Source organism: Tasmannia lanceolata, unplaced genomic scaffold, assembly GCF_043159265.1.
Source record: "Tasmannia lanceolata isolate RefF3 unplaced genomic scaffold, GAP_Taslan_0.1 ptg000016l, whole genome shotgun sequence".
NCBI classification, from domain to species: domain Eukaryota; kingdom Viridiplantae; phylum Streptophyta; class Magnoliopsida; order Canellales; family Winteraceae; genus Tasmannia; species Tasmannia lanceolata.
Window position 1 is genome coordinate 2,550,287 of NW_027518693.1, and position 15,022 is coordinate 2,565,308.

Consider the following 15,022-nt stretch of genomic DNA (forward strand, 5'->3'; position numbering starts at 1 on the left):
GATTACTACTTTACTAATCTTGTATAACATGCTCAGGTTAAAGAAACGATGAAATCAATGCTGCTATTGCTTCAGAAGCCTGCTGTTAAAGTTCAGGGTGAAGATGTGACCTTAGGTGAAGGTTTCCCTTCATCCCGTGGAGTTTTAATTCCTTCAAAAACCTTTTCACCTCATATGTTAATGCCATCTCAAACCATGATGAGCTCCATAGATGAGGACACTGGATTGTCTCTTCCATTGATCAGAAAGTCAGATGGTAATGCTGAAAAAGGCGGCAATTATTTTTCCCTTGGAGGTCTTGCAGACAAGTTTTCGTGGGATTGTCCTGATTCCTCAGCAGACAGACTTTTAATGCCAGTTCTTCCTGTAAAGAGGAAAATGACTCCAGTAGAGGGCTCAAACAGGCGTTCAAGAGGGGACAATATTGAAAACATGGGGGCGTCAAATGCATTTCCTCGAGGGTTGGGGGCTCCTACTGTCCCTTCTGGTCCTAGTCGTAGGGATACCTTTCGACAGCGTAAGCCTAATACAAGTAGACCCCCTTCTATGCATGTGGATGATTATGTTGCAAGGGAAAGAAATATTGATGGTCCAAGTAGTGTCCCAAACATTGTAAGTTCTGTCCAGCGTGGAGGATCTACTGGAGGGAGGCCTCCGTCTATTCATGTGGATGAATTTATGGCCAGACAAAGAGAGCGCCAAAATCCTGTGGCTATGACAGTTGGGGAGGCGGCACAAGCACAAGTTAAACATTCACCGCTTGAGAATGGCAATGACCCAGATAAATTCGATCGATCTAGGACGTTGAAAGCTGATCTGGATGATGATCTTCAGGAACTTGATATCGTGTTTGATGAGGACTCTGAATCTGATGATAAACTGCCATTTCCTCAACCAGATGAAAATCTCCCCCCCGCTCCTGTCATCACAGGGGAAAGTTCTCCGCATTCAATCGCAGAAGAGACCGAAAGTGATATAAATGAAAGCTCTCAGTTTGCTCACTTGAGTACGCCACCCACATCTATAGTTGATGGAAATTTACACCCAGAGTTCCCTTTGAGAAGGTCAGTTTCCCGACCCGAGATCTCAATAACTCGAGAAGCGAGCATTTCTTCAGAAAAGAAAAATCCGGGGACAGAGCAAGCTGATGACACAAAGTGTGCGCCTCCACTTAAAGTCTCCAAGGGATTCGATGCCACTTCAGCAACTAACTTTTCGGCATTTCCTCCTCCATACTATAACAAGGTTTCTACATCATCATCTGTACCATCATTAGGTGATTGGCTTCCTCCAAATTTTTATCAGAGGGACAGTCCACAACAAACAACTAGTGTTTCTTTAGGGTTTCAAGGATTTTATGACCAGAGACCTTCTGTAAACCAGCCACCTTTACCCCCATTACCCCCTCCTCCATCAGTCACATCCGTATCCCCAACTGCCGACCCTGTTCAAACTCATTCATCTACTTATGGACAGCCTATAAGAGATGTGCAGCCACCACTTCCGACAAGTGCCTATCCTTTACAAGCATTTGATGTTAGCGGCTCTAGTTCCATATCAGCTCTCCATGCGAGAGAAGATAAACCTTTCATTCACAATTCCTCAACATCTTTGCTATTGCCTCCAATTAGTACATCTCCATTCCCTTCTCATCTTAATACAGAGTATTTATCTGCAGTTAGCAACAATTCTACATCATTAACAACTCCCCATCCTATTCTGGACTCCAAATATTCTTGGGCTAGTGTCTCTTCTGGCAGTAGATTGCATGATGAGACCAACCCGTCAAGTGGGTCCGGGAGACCACCTCCACCACTGCCTCCTATGCCTCCGCCGTACTCAGCTTCTCCAGTTACACAATCATCTATAATGAACTCAAGTACTTCCTACCAAACACCTTTTAATGATACAAGGATAGGAACATTTTCTGGAAATAATCTACCTTCTTATATGCTACCTACATTTGCCCCACCCATGCTGCTTGGTAGGCCTGCGTCTATACCTGGAACACTTTTTAGTAGTACACCTGGGCAGCAACAGGGCCAGACCCCACCAACTCTATCACATGGCCCCAGTTCTCAACCTTCTACTCAGTCACTGCAACCTCGTCCACCACCGCAGCCACCACAGCCTCCTCGACCACCTCATCCTCCTCAACATCCTAGGCCACCTATTCAAGTTTCCCAACAGCAATCGGAACAAACAGTTACATTGCAACAGAGCTTGAATTCTATTCAAATGCATTTACAGCCATTACAGGTTCCGCAACAACTCCAAATTCCCCAGATGCATATTTATTATCCACCCCAACAGCAAGATCATCTTTCACAACCTCTGCAACCACAGGTTGAACAAGGCCAACCACAGATACCACAGCTAGTTGATAATGCATCCCTGCAACAACAAGATTCAGGGGTGACCTTACAGCAATATTTCTCTTCGCCTGAAGCCATTCAGGTATGCATTTAATAATATTTGTTCTATGGAATTTCTGTATTGAACTTGACCAAGGTTTTAAATTTCGGTTTTGGCCTTGGACGAAACTGAAATTTCAGCCGAAATTTGGGGGAAAAAAAAGGAATTTTATATTCATTTTTCAGCCGAGGTTTCAGAAAATTCGTAAAATTTTGAAAAAAAATTCATTTTTCCGAAATTGAAACCAAAATTTCTGTAATATCGGAAATTTCGGCCAAAATTTGGGTTTTTTGCGAAATTTTGGTTTCGGAGGATATCGGTTTCGGTCCCAACCAAAATCCGAAATTTTGGTATTTCGGCCGAAATTTAAGACAATGAACTTGACCATCATCACTTTTCTTTAGTTCGGTGCTGAGGTGATTATTTTTCCGTGACAGTCTTTATTGAGCGACAGAGAGAAGCTTTGCCAGCTTTTAGAGCAGCATCCTAAATTGATGCAGATGCTTCAGGTTTGACACTACTTAGTGTGACTGTTTTTGCTTTCTTGTTTTATGGTTTGCTTTTCTACTTTGATATCAGCGGTAAAATTCATTATACAGGACAAAGGGGACACAGAAAAATTAAAGCAGTTAAATCGATTACTGTACAATAAAGTCCATAGTTTTAAATCTGATTTAGAATTTGTTTTTTCTTACAACGGAAATATAGTGAAGTTGAGGTGCCCAATCTGTAGTAGTGTTAGGATCCTAGAAGGATTATAAATTTTTTCTGGTCCAGTTGATGTCAATGAGTATCCTTCAATCCCAATATGATTTTCAAATGCCAACTGAAACTTTTACCATGTTCAAGTGGACATAACTTTGCTGCCATTGCCGCCTTTTCCCCAGCCAATCCTCTATGACACCATACCATGTTACATTTTTTAACATCACGGCCCTCCCAACCCTCGTTTCCTGCTCCAAGTTTCTAATATTCCACTCTTTCCTAAATTCTTTATAGTACTATAAAATGAAGCTGACACCTAAATTTCAAAGTGCTCATTTTTCAGTTCTTTCACATAGTGACAATCAAGAATGCCTCGTATTGTTGAATGTGCTTTGTAAAAAAAAAGAGAGAGGGCTCATTTCACATAGTGACAATCAAATGTGCTTGCTCACATTTGATTTGACTGTTTCATACTTCATTCATCTGTCATTCTCTCATTTGTCAGCTTCTCTCTCTCTCTCTCTCTCTCTCTCACACACACACACACACACACACACACACACACACACACACACACATGATTTGAAATAAAATCCAATTTGAAGACATTTTATCCTTGCAAGTTGGAGAAATTCTAATGTAATCCACTTTCTTTGTCAGTGACCTAACACTTGCTTGATTTTGTGTGATTAATCAGGAAAGATTGGGCCAACTTTAGTCATTAATGGAACGTTTGGCATCAAACCATTTATTGCCATTCTCTGCTAACGTAGTGGAAGAAGCTTCTTTTACATCTGGTGGAATAACCAACTCCACCCGGCAGATTGATGGTGGTGGTTTTGACTTTCTGAGGATAAATCCACAGGCAAAAATGTTTCTTTTGTGACATTCATGTATCATTGAATTCCTTAATAATTAGAATTTTATATGCACGATCTTACCTTTTTTTTCATATGTGAATAATTTTTGCTTTGCTGGGAACTACCCAAAGTATCAATTTTTCTCATCACTCATGGTGGTGGTGACTACTGTGTTGATATATTTCATCCTATAAGGGGTGGCTAGTGGCTAAGATCACAAAGACCAGCCACAACTTTGCTCGTCAAGATTTTAGCAAAATACCTTGGCTAGGGCCTAGGGGAACCTCCCCAGTGTGAATGTGGAGCACCATATTGTCTTTCTTTTTCACTTTTTTTTTATCTACTTTTCTTATCACTTTTCCTGTGTCGGGAACTTGATGGTTTCTGCCCTCAATGAATCTTGCTCATATTCCCTTACTCTTACCATTTCTAAAACCCTGGAACTTACTTCATGTATGCAAGCAAGCAGCCCCTTAATCGTATTAAATGAAACAAAAAACGTTTACATGCTGATCAGCTTTCATAAATGACCCAGCTCTTTCAAATCAACACTAACCCACGGAAAAATCAAAAGAATGCCAAATCTGATCAGCATTTCTCAAGCCTTCAACCTCCATTATCATTATGTGAGCTTCTTTCTCTTTCTCCCATAAGGATTATATATATGTGAAAAAGCCTTCTCATGCACATTCAATCAAAGTAAAAGATGTTCAAACATAGTAGAGGTGAGCAAGTGGTGTTTGTAATCCTCGACTAAATCCTGGTGCCCACCCCATCGTCAACCAACACGAAGTGATTGGCCCATCGAAAGATTGCCTGTGGCACCTAAAGTTCAGCCAAAAATGGTTTTTAACAGAGAAATAGAGCAAAAAGTTGATAAAATAATTTGGAGAGCAGGCCGAGACGACGACCAAACCCGTGGGTCGGATCTGACCGGCCCAGCCCGCAAAATGTCGCGTGCGTTTTCTTTTATGGTTGAAAACTTGAGCCAAGACAAGTCAGCTCGAACCGAACAGCTCTAGACACAGTGTTTGCCCGAACCATCCGGACAAGAGCTGTTATTGGAGTGGTTTGACCGGTTCAAGGACTCGTGGGGATCAATTTTAATGAGTAGATCAGGTCTTGGGTTTTTTAAGACCTTGTAGATCTGTTTTGAGGTCTACTAGGACTTTTGAGGCCTGAATGATTTAATTATAGTAATGCAGGACATCGATGTAGACGAGTAGCTAGACGCGATGATAGAGTTTATGATGTGGTCTCTGATGGATTCGAGATGCAATCCCCCAAACTAGAAGGAGGCGATGTAGGAAATCGATGTGGACAAGTACCTATACATGATGAAATCCAAATGGATTCTTTGTATTCCTATGGTGTCTGGATTCTACTGAATGCACCAGAGGGCTACGAGCCCGAGTGGATATGAGTGGATTTATGAGAGGAAGAATGACCCGAAATTGAAAGGTGGAGACCTATAAGGCTAGGCTACTAGCAAGAAGGCTATAGTCAAATGGTTGGTATTAATTATGATAAAGTCAATTGTGATTTTATTGGCAATAGCATTTGAAATCCCGGTTTGGCAACTAAGAGGGAGGTGAATTAGTTGTCTGTATACATTTTTGTCCTTTTGAAACTTTCACCAAGTTTACCCTAGTTTAAGTCTTAGATTAATCAAGTTGAATTTGATAGGTAAAGGTGACTAATGTGAAATGCACTCAATTTAATTAACAACTGGATTAACTAGGTGTTTGTCCCTATTAGCAATTATAAATGTGCAAAGGTTGATTCAAGTACTAATCAATAAAAGCATAATCCAATAAAGCATAAACAAAGTGAAGAATGAGATAAAGAGATAAATACCACACAAGAACACGGTACTTGAACTAGAGGTTTACTCCACTCCCAAAATTTGTTCTCCTTGGGATCTCTCCACTATTTTTCTCTTTGGCTTGGAACCAAGAAGATGAAGAATGGTATCCTCCATGTCTGTGGCAATCAAAGGAAGCCACTGATTCAACTTCCGAGGCATCTGTTTTGAGAAAGTGTGAAGTTGAGCGAGGAGTAGATCGAGCTGAGGTTATCAATTCAGATAACCAACTCGGTGATGTTTTCTTATTCTCCTATATTTTTATTTGCGTCATCATTGATAATCTAGTAGTCTAGGGTTTCTGGGATAAAGAACAAGGGGAAGTTTTGTTTTCATAGTTTCCACAACCTCTTCCGTTGTGTCTGGATCCCTTGTTCGATTAACAAGAATAGCAACAACCTTCTAATTTGGGATTTTTTTCCTTATTTTCTAGCATGATATCCTCACTCGGCATCCTCTCAAATCTCTCTCTCATCACCCTAGCTGCTCCTCTCTCAAGCTAGGTAAACATTGGGTGAATAGGGGTTGAAGTTTCTATATTTGAAAGTACCAAGGTGGTTTAGTAGTACGGAATTTTAAATGTTGGGTGGACTCTCGTGAAATTTCAATAACTATCTAAGGACTTGGACCTTGAATGCATGGACTCTCGAGTTACAAAGACTTCAATCGGGACTTTTTAGTCACGCGGACAATGAAATTGCACATCAGTCATCAGCAACTACACAACTTTGTAGTCATAGAGGTTTAATATTCATTTTCTTACTATTACTTAGGGGTTTGTAGGTCCTGCTAATAGATCAAAATGCTATGTGCGTTTGTGGGCCCATTAATAGATCAAAATACTAGTATGCATTTGTGGGTCTCACTAGTGCCTCCAAGTTGTTGTATGGATTTGATATTTTTGTTTTTTTGTACTGAAAACTTGCCTTGTTTCCCCTGTACCTTGTTATGGTGGGAACTAAAATAAGAAACTGGCATCTTTTAGGTTTTTCAAAACCTGTGAGAGAGGTTTTGCTCTTGTTACGAATAAAAAGCAGAAGAGAGAACAAGTGAGAAACGTTTCTACTTAGAACGTGGAGACTCTTTGTGCAGCGGCAGATGCAAAAAGGAGGAGAGGGGGGGGGGGGGGGGAGGTTTCTTCTCTTGGTGTGTTTTTTCTCTTGTGCTCTGTTTGGATGCTTGTAGATGTTGGGAGGATTTGGAGAAAAAGAAGTCAAGGGGAGATTAAAAGCAAATCAAAAGGAAATCAGTCAACGGGGAGATTGAGAGCAAATCTCCCATATGTTGTTTGGTTGCGTTAGGAGATGTAAAGGAGGTTTTTTGCGGTATTTTTTAAGATTTTTTTGGGGAAATGTTATCAGCACTACTGTTTTTTATGAGGGCACTCCTCACTTTATTAAAAGTAAGGTATGGCCCGCACCATAGGATGATCCAAACCGTCCATTAGATGGGTCATAGCCTAAATAGGTTATGCCCCAAAATTATTTCCCTAGGTTGATTCTAACCCTCCGATCTATAGAGGGTTAGGATCAACCCTCTAACATTCAGATTGGAGGGTTAGGATCAGCCTATGGAAATGATTTTTGGGGCATAACCTATTTAGGCTATGGCCCATCTAATGGACGGTTTGGATCATCCTATGGTGTGGGCCATACCATACTTTCAATAAAGTGAGAGTGCCCTCATAAAAAAACAGCAGTGCTGATAACATTCCCCTTTTTTTTGTATAGGAATTTGCTAGGCACCTTCTCCGAGGCTACTTCTCGGCTTGTGGCCTATCCTTTGTGCAAAGATTGGCACATGTGCAAAGGTTGCTAGCAAAATATAAAGTAATCATTACGAAAAAAAATAGTAAAATAGTAAGTTCTAAGTTTTAAATGAAAAATTACGGAAAAATGGTAGCAAAGTAGGACAATTACGAAAAAAAGAGGATGTAATAACATATTACAATTACCGAAAAATCTACAAGTGAAAATTAAAAAGTTATTACAATTACATCCCGCGAATTTTGAGGGTTCCACGTCGCGCCCGACACCCCGGCCGTTAATTTCTCTACCAAACACCCTTCAGCAAATCTGAAGAATTACAATCCCCCCTATTTTTCTCAAAAAAACGCAACCAAAAAGAGCAATAAGGTTTTTCTTGGGTTTTTCTTGTGTATGATTTTGGTTGAGATGACAAGGGAAGAGGACAGATTGTAAGTTTGCGGGTTAGTCCCATTTTAATCATTTTATTTTGTTTTCTGATCGTGCTCTCGCCCTTAGAGGTAGGCATCTTGGCCGAACCACGTAAAATTTTAGTGTTCATCTTATGGTTTAGGTTTATGTTCACCTTTTTGTTTATTTGTGCACGATCAGATTGGATTTGCTCCATGGATTTTTCTCATCACAAGTCAATGCCTATAAGATCTTGGTGTATTTGAACCACCATCCTCTTGAGAAACTTCATGTCATACCCAATTTCCAGGGTGCTCTACTACTTGACCTAAAGATCCACATTGTCTTCATGAAATTCAAGCAAGTGTCAAGTATGGGAAAAAATAAAACTTGAAAAGCAAAAATATCAAATCTGAAAACGGTTAATATGAGGTTCAAAAGCAGAGAAATTATGTGGTGTAAGGGCTTACAACAATAAGACCTTTGTACTATGGAAGTACCACCCTTTGTCATTTGATCCAACAGCAGCTCATCAAAAAGCTCAAAAAGTGAGCTGCTGTTGGATCAAATATCAAGAGCGATTCCCCTACCATATTGTTGTAAGCCCTTACACCATATAAAATCTCTCGAAAGCAAGCTTAGATTAAAAGGTCCCTGCAACCGAATTTCAAACATTGACCTTGGGAGTTGGGACTTCCTTAACCAGTACAACTTCATTAATCAGTAAATGGTCAAAATGTAAAGGGCTGAAGGAGACAAAACCTGTTGCCTTGGTTTTTGAACCAAGAAAAAGTAAAAAACAGTGCTTTCCCTTGGATTAAAAATCAAGGAAGTGAGGGTTTGTCTCTCTCCGCCCTTTATTTTGACGGTCGGGCAGACATGATACATTGATACTACTGTACTTTGGATAGAATTTGTTCTTTCTTCCTAGTGAAGTCAGCAAAGATGGCCTGCCTAGATCACAAAGATCCCAACTTATAGAATAGAAAAACAAACAAAAATACCTCTTGGGACTACAAATAGTCGTACTAGGCTAATAAAGAAATTTCTAGAGATACTTCTGATCCCAACTTATAGAATAGAAAAACAAACAAAAAGACCTCTTGGGACTACAAATAGTCCTACTAGACTAGTAAAGAAATTTCTAGAGATACTTCTGACATTAATTACCTTTGCCTCCCAATCTGAAAAAGGATTTTAGATCATTAGAGACTAACTTTTACAAAATGGTATTGAACTCAAAATTAAACGTCCTTCCCCATTATCCACAAACCCATCCTTAATTTCTTCTTTAACCCTCTAAACAGCTCTTTAAATACTAAAAGACAAGATGAGTAAGAGAAAATATCAAAATATGGTTGTGCTGATATCATTTTCTTTTCGCCAATATCTACTATTAAAAAAGGCACCCGCCCTTAGCGGTAATCCAACTACGCAACAAAATCCATTTATACTCAGACCTTGAGGACCAAACACACCGCCATTAAAGCCATCTTTTTACTTAGTGCACCAAACCCTCGTCACCTCTTCATCTTCAAACATGTCTCTCCCCCAAAATGAAACCCGAAATGGAGAACCCCACTTAGAAAGCTTCAAACCCTTCTTCCATGAATGGATAGTACAACAAGATCACTACCTACAAGAACTCCTAACCTCTTCAAGAAACTTCATAAATGGTGACAACGAAGAAGAAAAACTCAGACCCTTAATAAACAAGGTCTTAGAGCACTACGAATACTACTACAGAAACAAAACTTGGTCAGCAAATCTCAACATATTTTCCATGTTATCACCCAACTGGACAAGCACTCTCGAAGATGCTTTCCTTTGGATAGGTGGGTGGAGACCCAGTATGGCTTTTCACCTTCTTTACTCAAAAGCAGGCTTACAACTCGAGACTCAATTCGAAGATCTTGTAAGGGGGATTACAAATGGAGATTTGGGTAGTATTTCACCGAGTCAACTCGCTCGAGTTGACGAGTTACAGAGGGAGACTATTAGAGAGGAGAAAGAGATAAGTGAGAAGATGGCTAAGGAGCAAGAAAAAGTGGCTGATCCTTCTATGGTGGAATTATCAAATTTGGTGACAGAGAATGTTGGAGAAAATGAGAATGGAGGGGAATCTGTGGAGTCTACTTTGAGGCCTAAAAAGGAAGGTTTTGAGATGACTTTGGAAAGGGCTGATGATCTACGGTTGAGGACGCTTAGAAGGGTGATTGAAATACTTGGGCCTTTACAGGCCGTTCATTTTTTGATCGCTGCTGCTGAGTTGCATCTTAGGCTTCATGAGTGGGGGATGAGAAGGGATGATGAAAATGGGGGTGCCCATTTGTGAAATTCTTGGCCATGTTATCTCCTTATTATGTGCTACTCTTTAAGTCTTAACTAGAAAATTTGGGCTTTTTGCATTTCTTCTTCTTCTTCAATGTCTGGATTTAGAGAGTAGGATACTAAGATGATCGGGACCTGCATCTAGTTTTATGTACAAGCACTTAGCAGTGGTATAGGACAAATTTTGAGAAAAAAAATAACCTTTTCAAAATTTTCTGCTTTACCATTGTTTCATTGCACATGAAGAAAGTGACTTTAAGAGTTCAAATTATAGTTGTATTTGGAGGGACTTTCAATTTATATTGATATCCTTCTAAATAAGCCATACTCATAGCATATGTCCCTAATTCATGTAAACATAAAATTTCATTGGAATTTTTTTTTCCTTTCTTGCAATCCAAACCAATTAGTCTCTACATCACTTGTGAGGTTAAGCAGAACTGGGGCCACGTTTGGATACCGGCAAGATTTAGATGTGGATTTCTCACATTTGCAGTTGAAATTTGGAACTGGATCAGATCTTTAGGCTCCCAAATATGCTACAACAATGAAAAAAACCCGATTTTGAAATATGTTCTGTAAGATATTATTTGGAAATCAATATTTGTGGCAATTACCTTCACCCTCGCTGCTCCTCCACTTTTGCTGCAACAGCAACCAGACACCCCTCCCTCCCTCTCTCCCTCTTGTACATCATGAGGATGATTGATGTATTTTGTATCCAAAACTCAAATCCAAATACAAATACATGAGGTATCGAAATATGGACTTAAATAATTGTCAGATACTCACATAAAGAAAATCAAGTACAGTAAGACTAATTGGTTTTAGAAAAAAGAAAAAAAAAAGATAGTGTTGCCCACAATTAGGAGATTCCAACTATCTTCAGGTGACATTGGCAGTGCACCTCTAAGCCAACAGTCAACACATGAGTATGAGAAAATGAAATTATCTTTATAGGAGTAAGAAAGTTATTACATACGCTGATACGCAAACACGCAATTTTTATGCGATGATCCTAAGCAAATTCCACTTTTGATTGATGCTTATTGGATTGATTGAGTATTAATCAATATTCGATTGATTGGTCCGAGGTTATCGACAAACAAGATTTGTCCACATATATTACTCAAAAGAATCGACACAATACGCCCTTTTCCCCTCCCCTAGTTTATTAGTAACAAAACGGATTCTTCCGATGTATAAAATAAAAATTCCAATGGCTTTTGCTACTATGACCTTCCCAACCACGACCCCGTTATAAGTTCTATCCATATACGTTCTGATCGCCAGTTCATACTAGATCCAGTTGCATTCTATTGAAGACTTTACTGATATTGGCACTACCAAAATTTTATAATTGCACAGACCCTGTTTGTCTTCTTTCTTTAAACATCTGTCCAATGTTATTATATTTCCTAGGAGGCTATTTGAAGCCAATTAAAGAAAAGACAAACAGAGTCTGTGGGCCCCACCTCTCCTGTACAAGTTCCTAGATTGTTATGCTCCATCCTAAAAGTACTTATTGGGGCCCACCTCTCTTGTACGAGTAGTAATCTCTTCGGTGCCCACAGATTTCTTTGAAATCTAGGGTGGTTTGTATCTAAGAAGTTTGAGAAAATCCAGGACAACCCCTTTTCCCCTGGGAGTATAGATGGTGTTCAAGCAACTCCATTAGCGATTACATTCAATTTGTTTCAATAAAAAACAAAGGGCGATGATATTGTCACCCCCCTGCGTACGCATTCGCCCCCCTTATTAATGCTTTTTGACGTCAAATCAAGCCAAAAGGGGAGCGAATGCGTAATTTAGGGGGGGGTGACAATATCATCGCCCAAAACAAATACATGTGACTTGGATTGTCTCTTTTCTCTTATACAGGTTGTTATGCTCCATCCTAAAAGTACCTATTGGCCCCACTTCTCTTGTACAAGTCCAATCACTTCGGTGCCCACAGTTTCTTTGAAAAACTAGAGTGGTTTGTTGTATCTAAGAAGTTGAGAAAATCCAGGACAAGCCCTTTTCCCGTGGGAGTGTAGATGGTATTCAACCAAACTCTTCATCTTGTTTTCAATAAAAAACAAATACATGTGACATGGATTGTCTCATTTTCTCTAAAATTGGCAAAGATGGACTTCAGTTATAACATCTCTCTCTCTCTCTCTCCACGGTCAAGGTAGCAAACATGCCCGGCCAGGCAGGATACGGGCCGGCCTTTGTCCACGGGTCATGCCCGTAGTTAACAAAACTCCGCATTTTATTGGTGCGCCGTTTAAAACTTTCACAATGAATAAAACTCTGTTTTTTTTGGGCAAATATTTTAAACACATTTAAAATGCGTTTTAAACACGTTTTTTTGGGCCAACTTTCCAATTTCACCCCACCATAGTTTGTAAATGACAAAAATTCTAAACTCATTTTATTGTGTTTCTTTTGAACCAGTATCGTATTAAACTCGAATTTTTGTCGTCCCATTTTTTAGGAATGCACGCCATCTAGATAGTTTACAATCAAATATTATGGCAAATTTAGACACATTGCATACATAAACACATACAATATGCAAATCTACACACAAACCGCGATCAATCCAGTTAGATTTCATACCCAAGCAAGGGAAAACTTTGTCAAATTGTCATAGAGTGCATGAATCGATAGTCTCACTCTGCTTCTGTTGCTAATGACATTTACACACCCGGACTGGTTACCTTGCCCGAACGGTTTAACATAAAAAAAAAAAAAACAGGTAAACTTCATGAATACAAAAATAAAATATTTACAATCAAATGCCAAATGAATGGTCACCGAAGGTGACTTTGAATGATAGAAAGAATAAGAAAATATAGTTTCCTTGGAGATCCTATTTGGCAAGGCATAGACGACAAAATTTTGGCCTTCTTGGGGATCCTACCTGCTCTTTGTAACTCACTGGTAGGATATAGAAGCTAAATCACACCAACAAGCCTCTTTTTACAAGCCCAGGGAAGATGCCCCTTCTGAAAACCTGAACTGTCAGTGATTTTCTATGACTTGAAGATGAAGCTTTGCAATCATACCAGGCGTGGTTGGCCAACATTGATGAAAGTGCCAAAAATGTTATGGGGGTTTGGATGTTTTGGGCACGTCCTTGCTGCTTTTTAATAGAACATCATAATTGATAGAAGCCAGTTGAGACAAGTTCTGAGCACATAACAAAAGGCTTAAGAGATTATATTGAGATCAAACAAGCCATGAAACTACCAGGAGTGGTAGAGGGTTTTACCTTGAACGAAAAATTACTGAACGAGTACTTCACAGAAAGTGTGGCGGCTCCAAAATCCGCCAGATTACCACATTCATCCCCCTGTTTCAAACAAATAAGAAAGCAAGGATCAGAAACACTTGGACAACATATACAGATCCATAGATCCAACTGATAAAACCGTGTTTAAAAAATTGGGTGGGGAATAGTCCCACCCTAAAAATTGGGGTGGGTATACCCTATGTCCAAAAAAAAAAAAAAAAACTATTTTTACATCTTCATCTTGCAAAAAGCTGGCTGTGCTGCAGCTACAGCTACTGCTGCATGTATCACTCATATCTTCGAAATCATCAGCTACATCAGGGGCCTCATGGCCATCTTCTGCTGGATTCCACACATAACGGCTTGTGAAGTAACTTGTGTCATAGGCATCTTCAGCTGATGGAATAAATGCAGCCTGCAAGAAATTATCATACAAGTTAATAGTCATGGAATGGTTGCAAAATGCCCAACTCAGTAAGGAGTATGTATGATTTCATCACCTTTTGCCTAGCCAGCGTATCCCAGTTGATGTTTTTGAAAAAAGCATGTCTCTTCACCTGTGAGAGACTTAGAATTATTTTATGTTTATGTGGGATTGTGATCATTATAATAACTTCAGAACAGTATATCTTCAACAATAAACAATAAGGTTCTCACCTCTCCAGCCCCTGTTGCTCCTAGTCTTTGGACTGGGTTTTCAATCAGCAATCTGAAAGCACCAAACAATAATATCCAGCCAATCATTTGTTAATAAACATGTTTCTGGATTGTTAATAGAGAGTCATATATATATATATATATATATATATGAGGAAAATGATTGTGAGCTTGAAGCTCATATAGCTTATATGAGCTTGAGGGCCCAAACACATATGGGCCACATTGTTAGGATGATCTAAAGCATTCATTTGAAAGGGCCTTACATAGATAAGGTGTGTACAAAAAATCAGCTCCATAGGGTCATCCTAACACATCCAAAAGTGGAGGGCAAAATGGACAGACACCGTTTGCCACAAATCTGCCCATTTTTGCCCTCCGCTTTTGGAGGGGTTAGGATAATCCAATGGAGCTGATTTTTGGTACACACCCTATCTATGATGGGGCCTTGCAAATGAATGGTTTGGATCACCACATAAAATGTGGGACCCATGTGTTTGGGCCCTCAAGCTCATATAAGCTATATGAGCTTCAAGCTCACAATCATTTTCCTCATATATATATATATATATATATATATATATATATATATATATATATATATATCAGCGACATGTAATGAAAGTATTATAGAAAGAAGTCGCATAAAAGATGTTCCATTACGTAGAAACAATACTACCCATGCCAGATGTTCACTGAGGTACAGAAACTTTGATGGGACTTCAAGCTGAAGGTAAGTGTCTGTTCCATT

At 39.4% G+C, this 15,022-nt stretch overlaps 3 protein-coding genes across 7 annotated transcripts in view; 2 read left to right on the forward strand and 1 right to left on the reverse strand.

Annotated features, from left to right (window-relative positions):
* The window catches only part of EMB2016 (embryo defective 2016), a 52,621-nt gene extending 48,286 nt beyond the window's left edge, over positions 1-4,335 (forward strand). For both annotated transcript variants that reach the window (XM_077356621.1, XM_077356622.1), the window contains exons 25-27: positions 37-2,457; positions 2,853-2,924; positions 3,818-4,335. In XM_077356621.1, coding sequence (XP_077212736.1) covers positions 37-2,457; positions 2,853-2,924; positions 3,818-3,838 — 2,514 coding nt within the window. In that variant the 3' untranslated portion in view covers positions 3,839-4,335. The remainder of the gene's footprint in view (positions 1-36; positions 2,458-2,852; positions 2,925-3,817) is intronic.
* Positions 4,336-9,406: 5,071 nt separating this feature from the next.
* LOC143848780 (protein DOG1-like 3) lies at positions 9,407-10,577 on the forward strand. The gene has a single exon (XM_077357837.1). The coding sequence runs from the start codon at positions 9,541-9,543 to the stop codon at positions 10,333-10,335; it is 795 nt and encodes a 264-aa protein (XP_077213952.1). The 5' UTR covers positions 9,407-9,540; the 3' UTR covers positions 10,336-10,577.
* Positions 10,578-12,900: 2,323 nt separating this feature from the next.
* LOC143849018 (putative serine/threonine protein kinase IRE) overlaps positions 12,901-15,022 on the reverse strand; it is a 29,848-nt gene continuing 27,726 nt past the window's right edge. For 3 of the 4 annotated variants that reach the window (XM_077358069.1, XM_077358070.1, XM_077358068.1), the window contains 5 exons: positions 14,272-14,323; positions 14,115-14,171; positions 13,847-14,029; positions 13,594-13,674; positions 12,901-13,511 (listed from right to left, as the gene is read on the reverse strand). In XM_077358069.1, coding sequence (XP_077214184.1) covers positions 13,428-13,511; positions 13,594-13,674; positions 13,847-14,029; positions 14,115-14,171; positions 14,272-14,323 — 457 coding nt within the window. In that variant the 3' untranslated portion in view covers positions 12,901-13,427. Of the gene's footprint in view, positions 13,512-13,593; positions 13,675-13,846; positions 14,030-14,114; positions 14,172-14,271; positions 14,324-15,022 lie in introns of those variants that run through there. The other variant, XR_013235519.1, reaches the window with a different exon arrangement.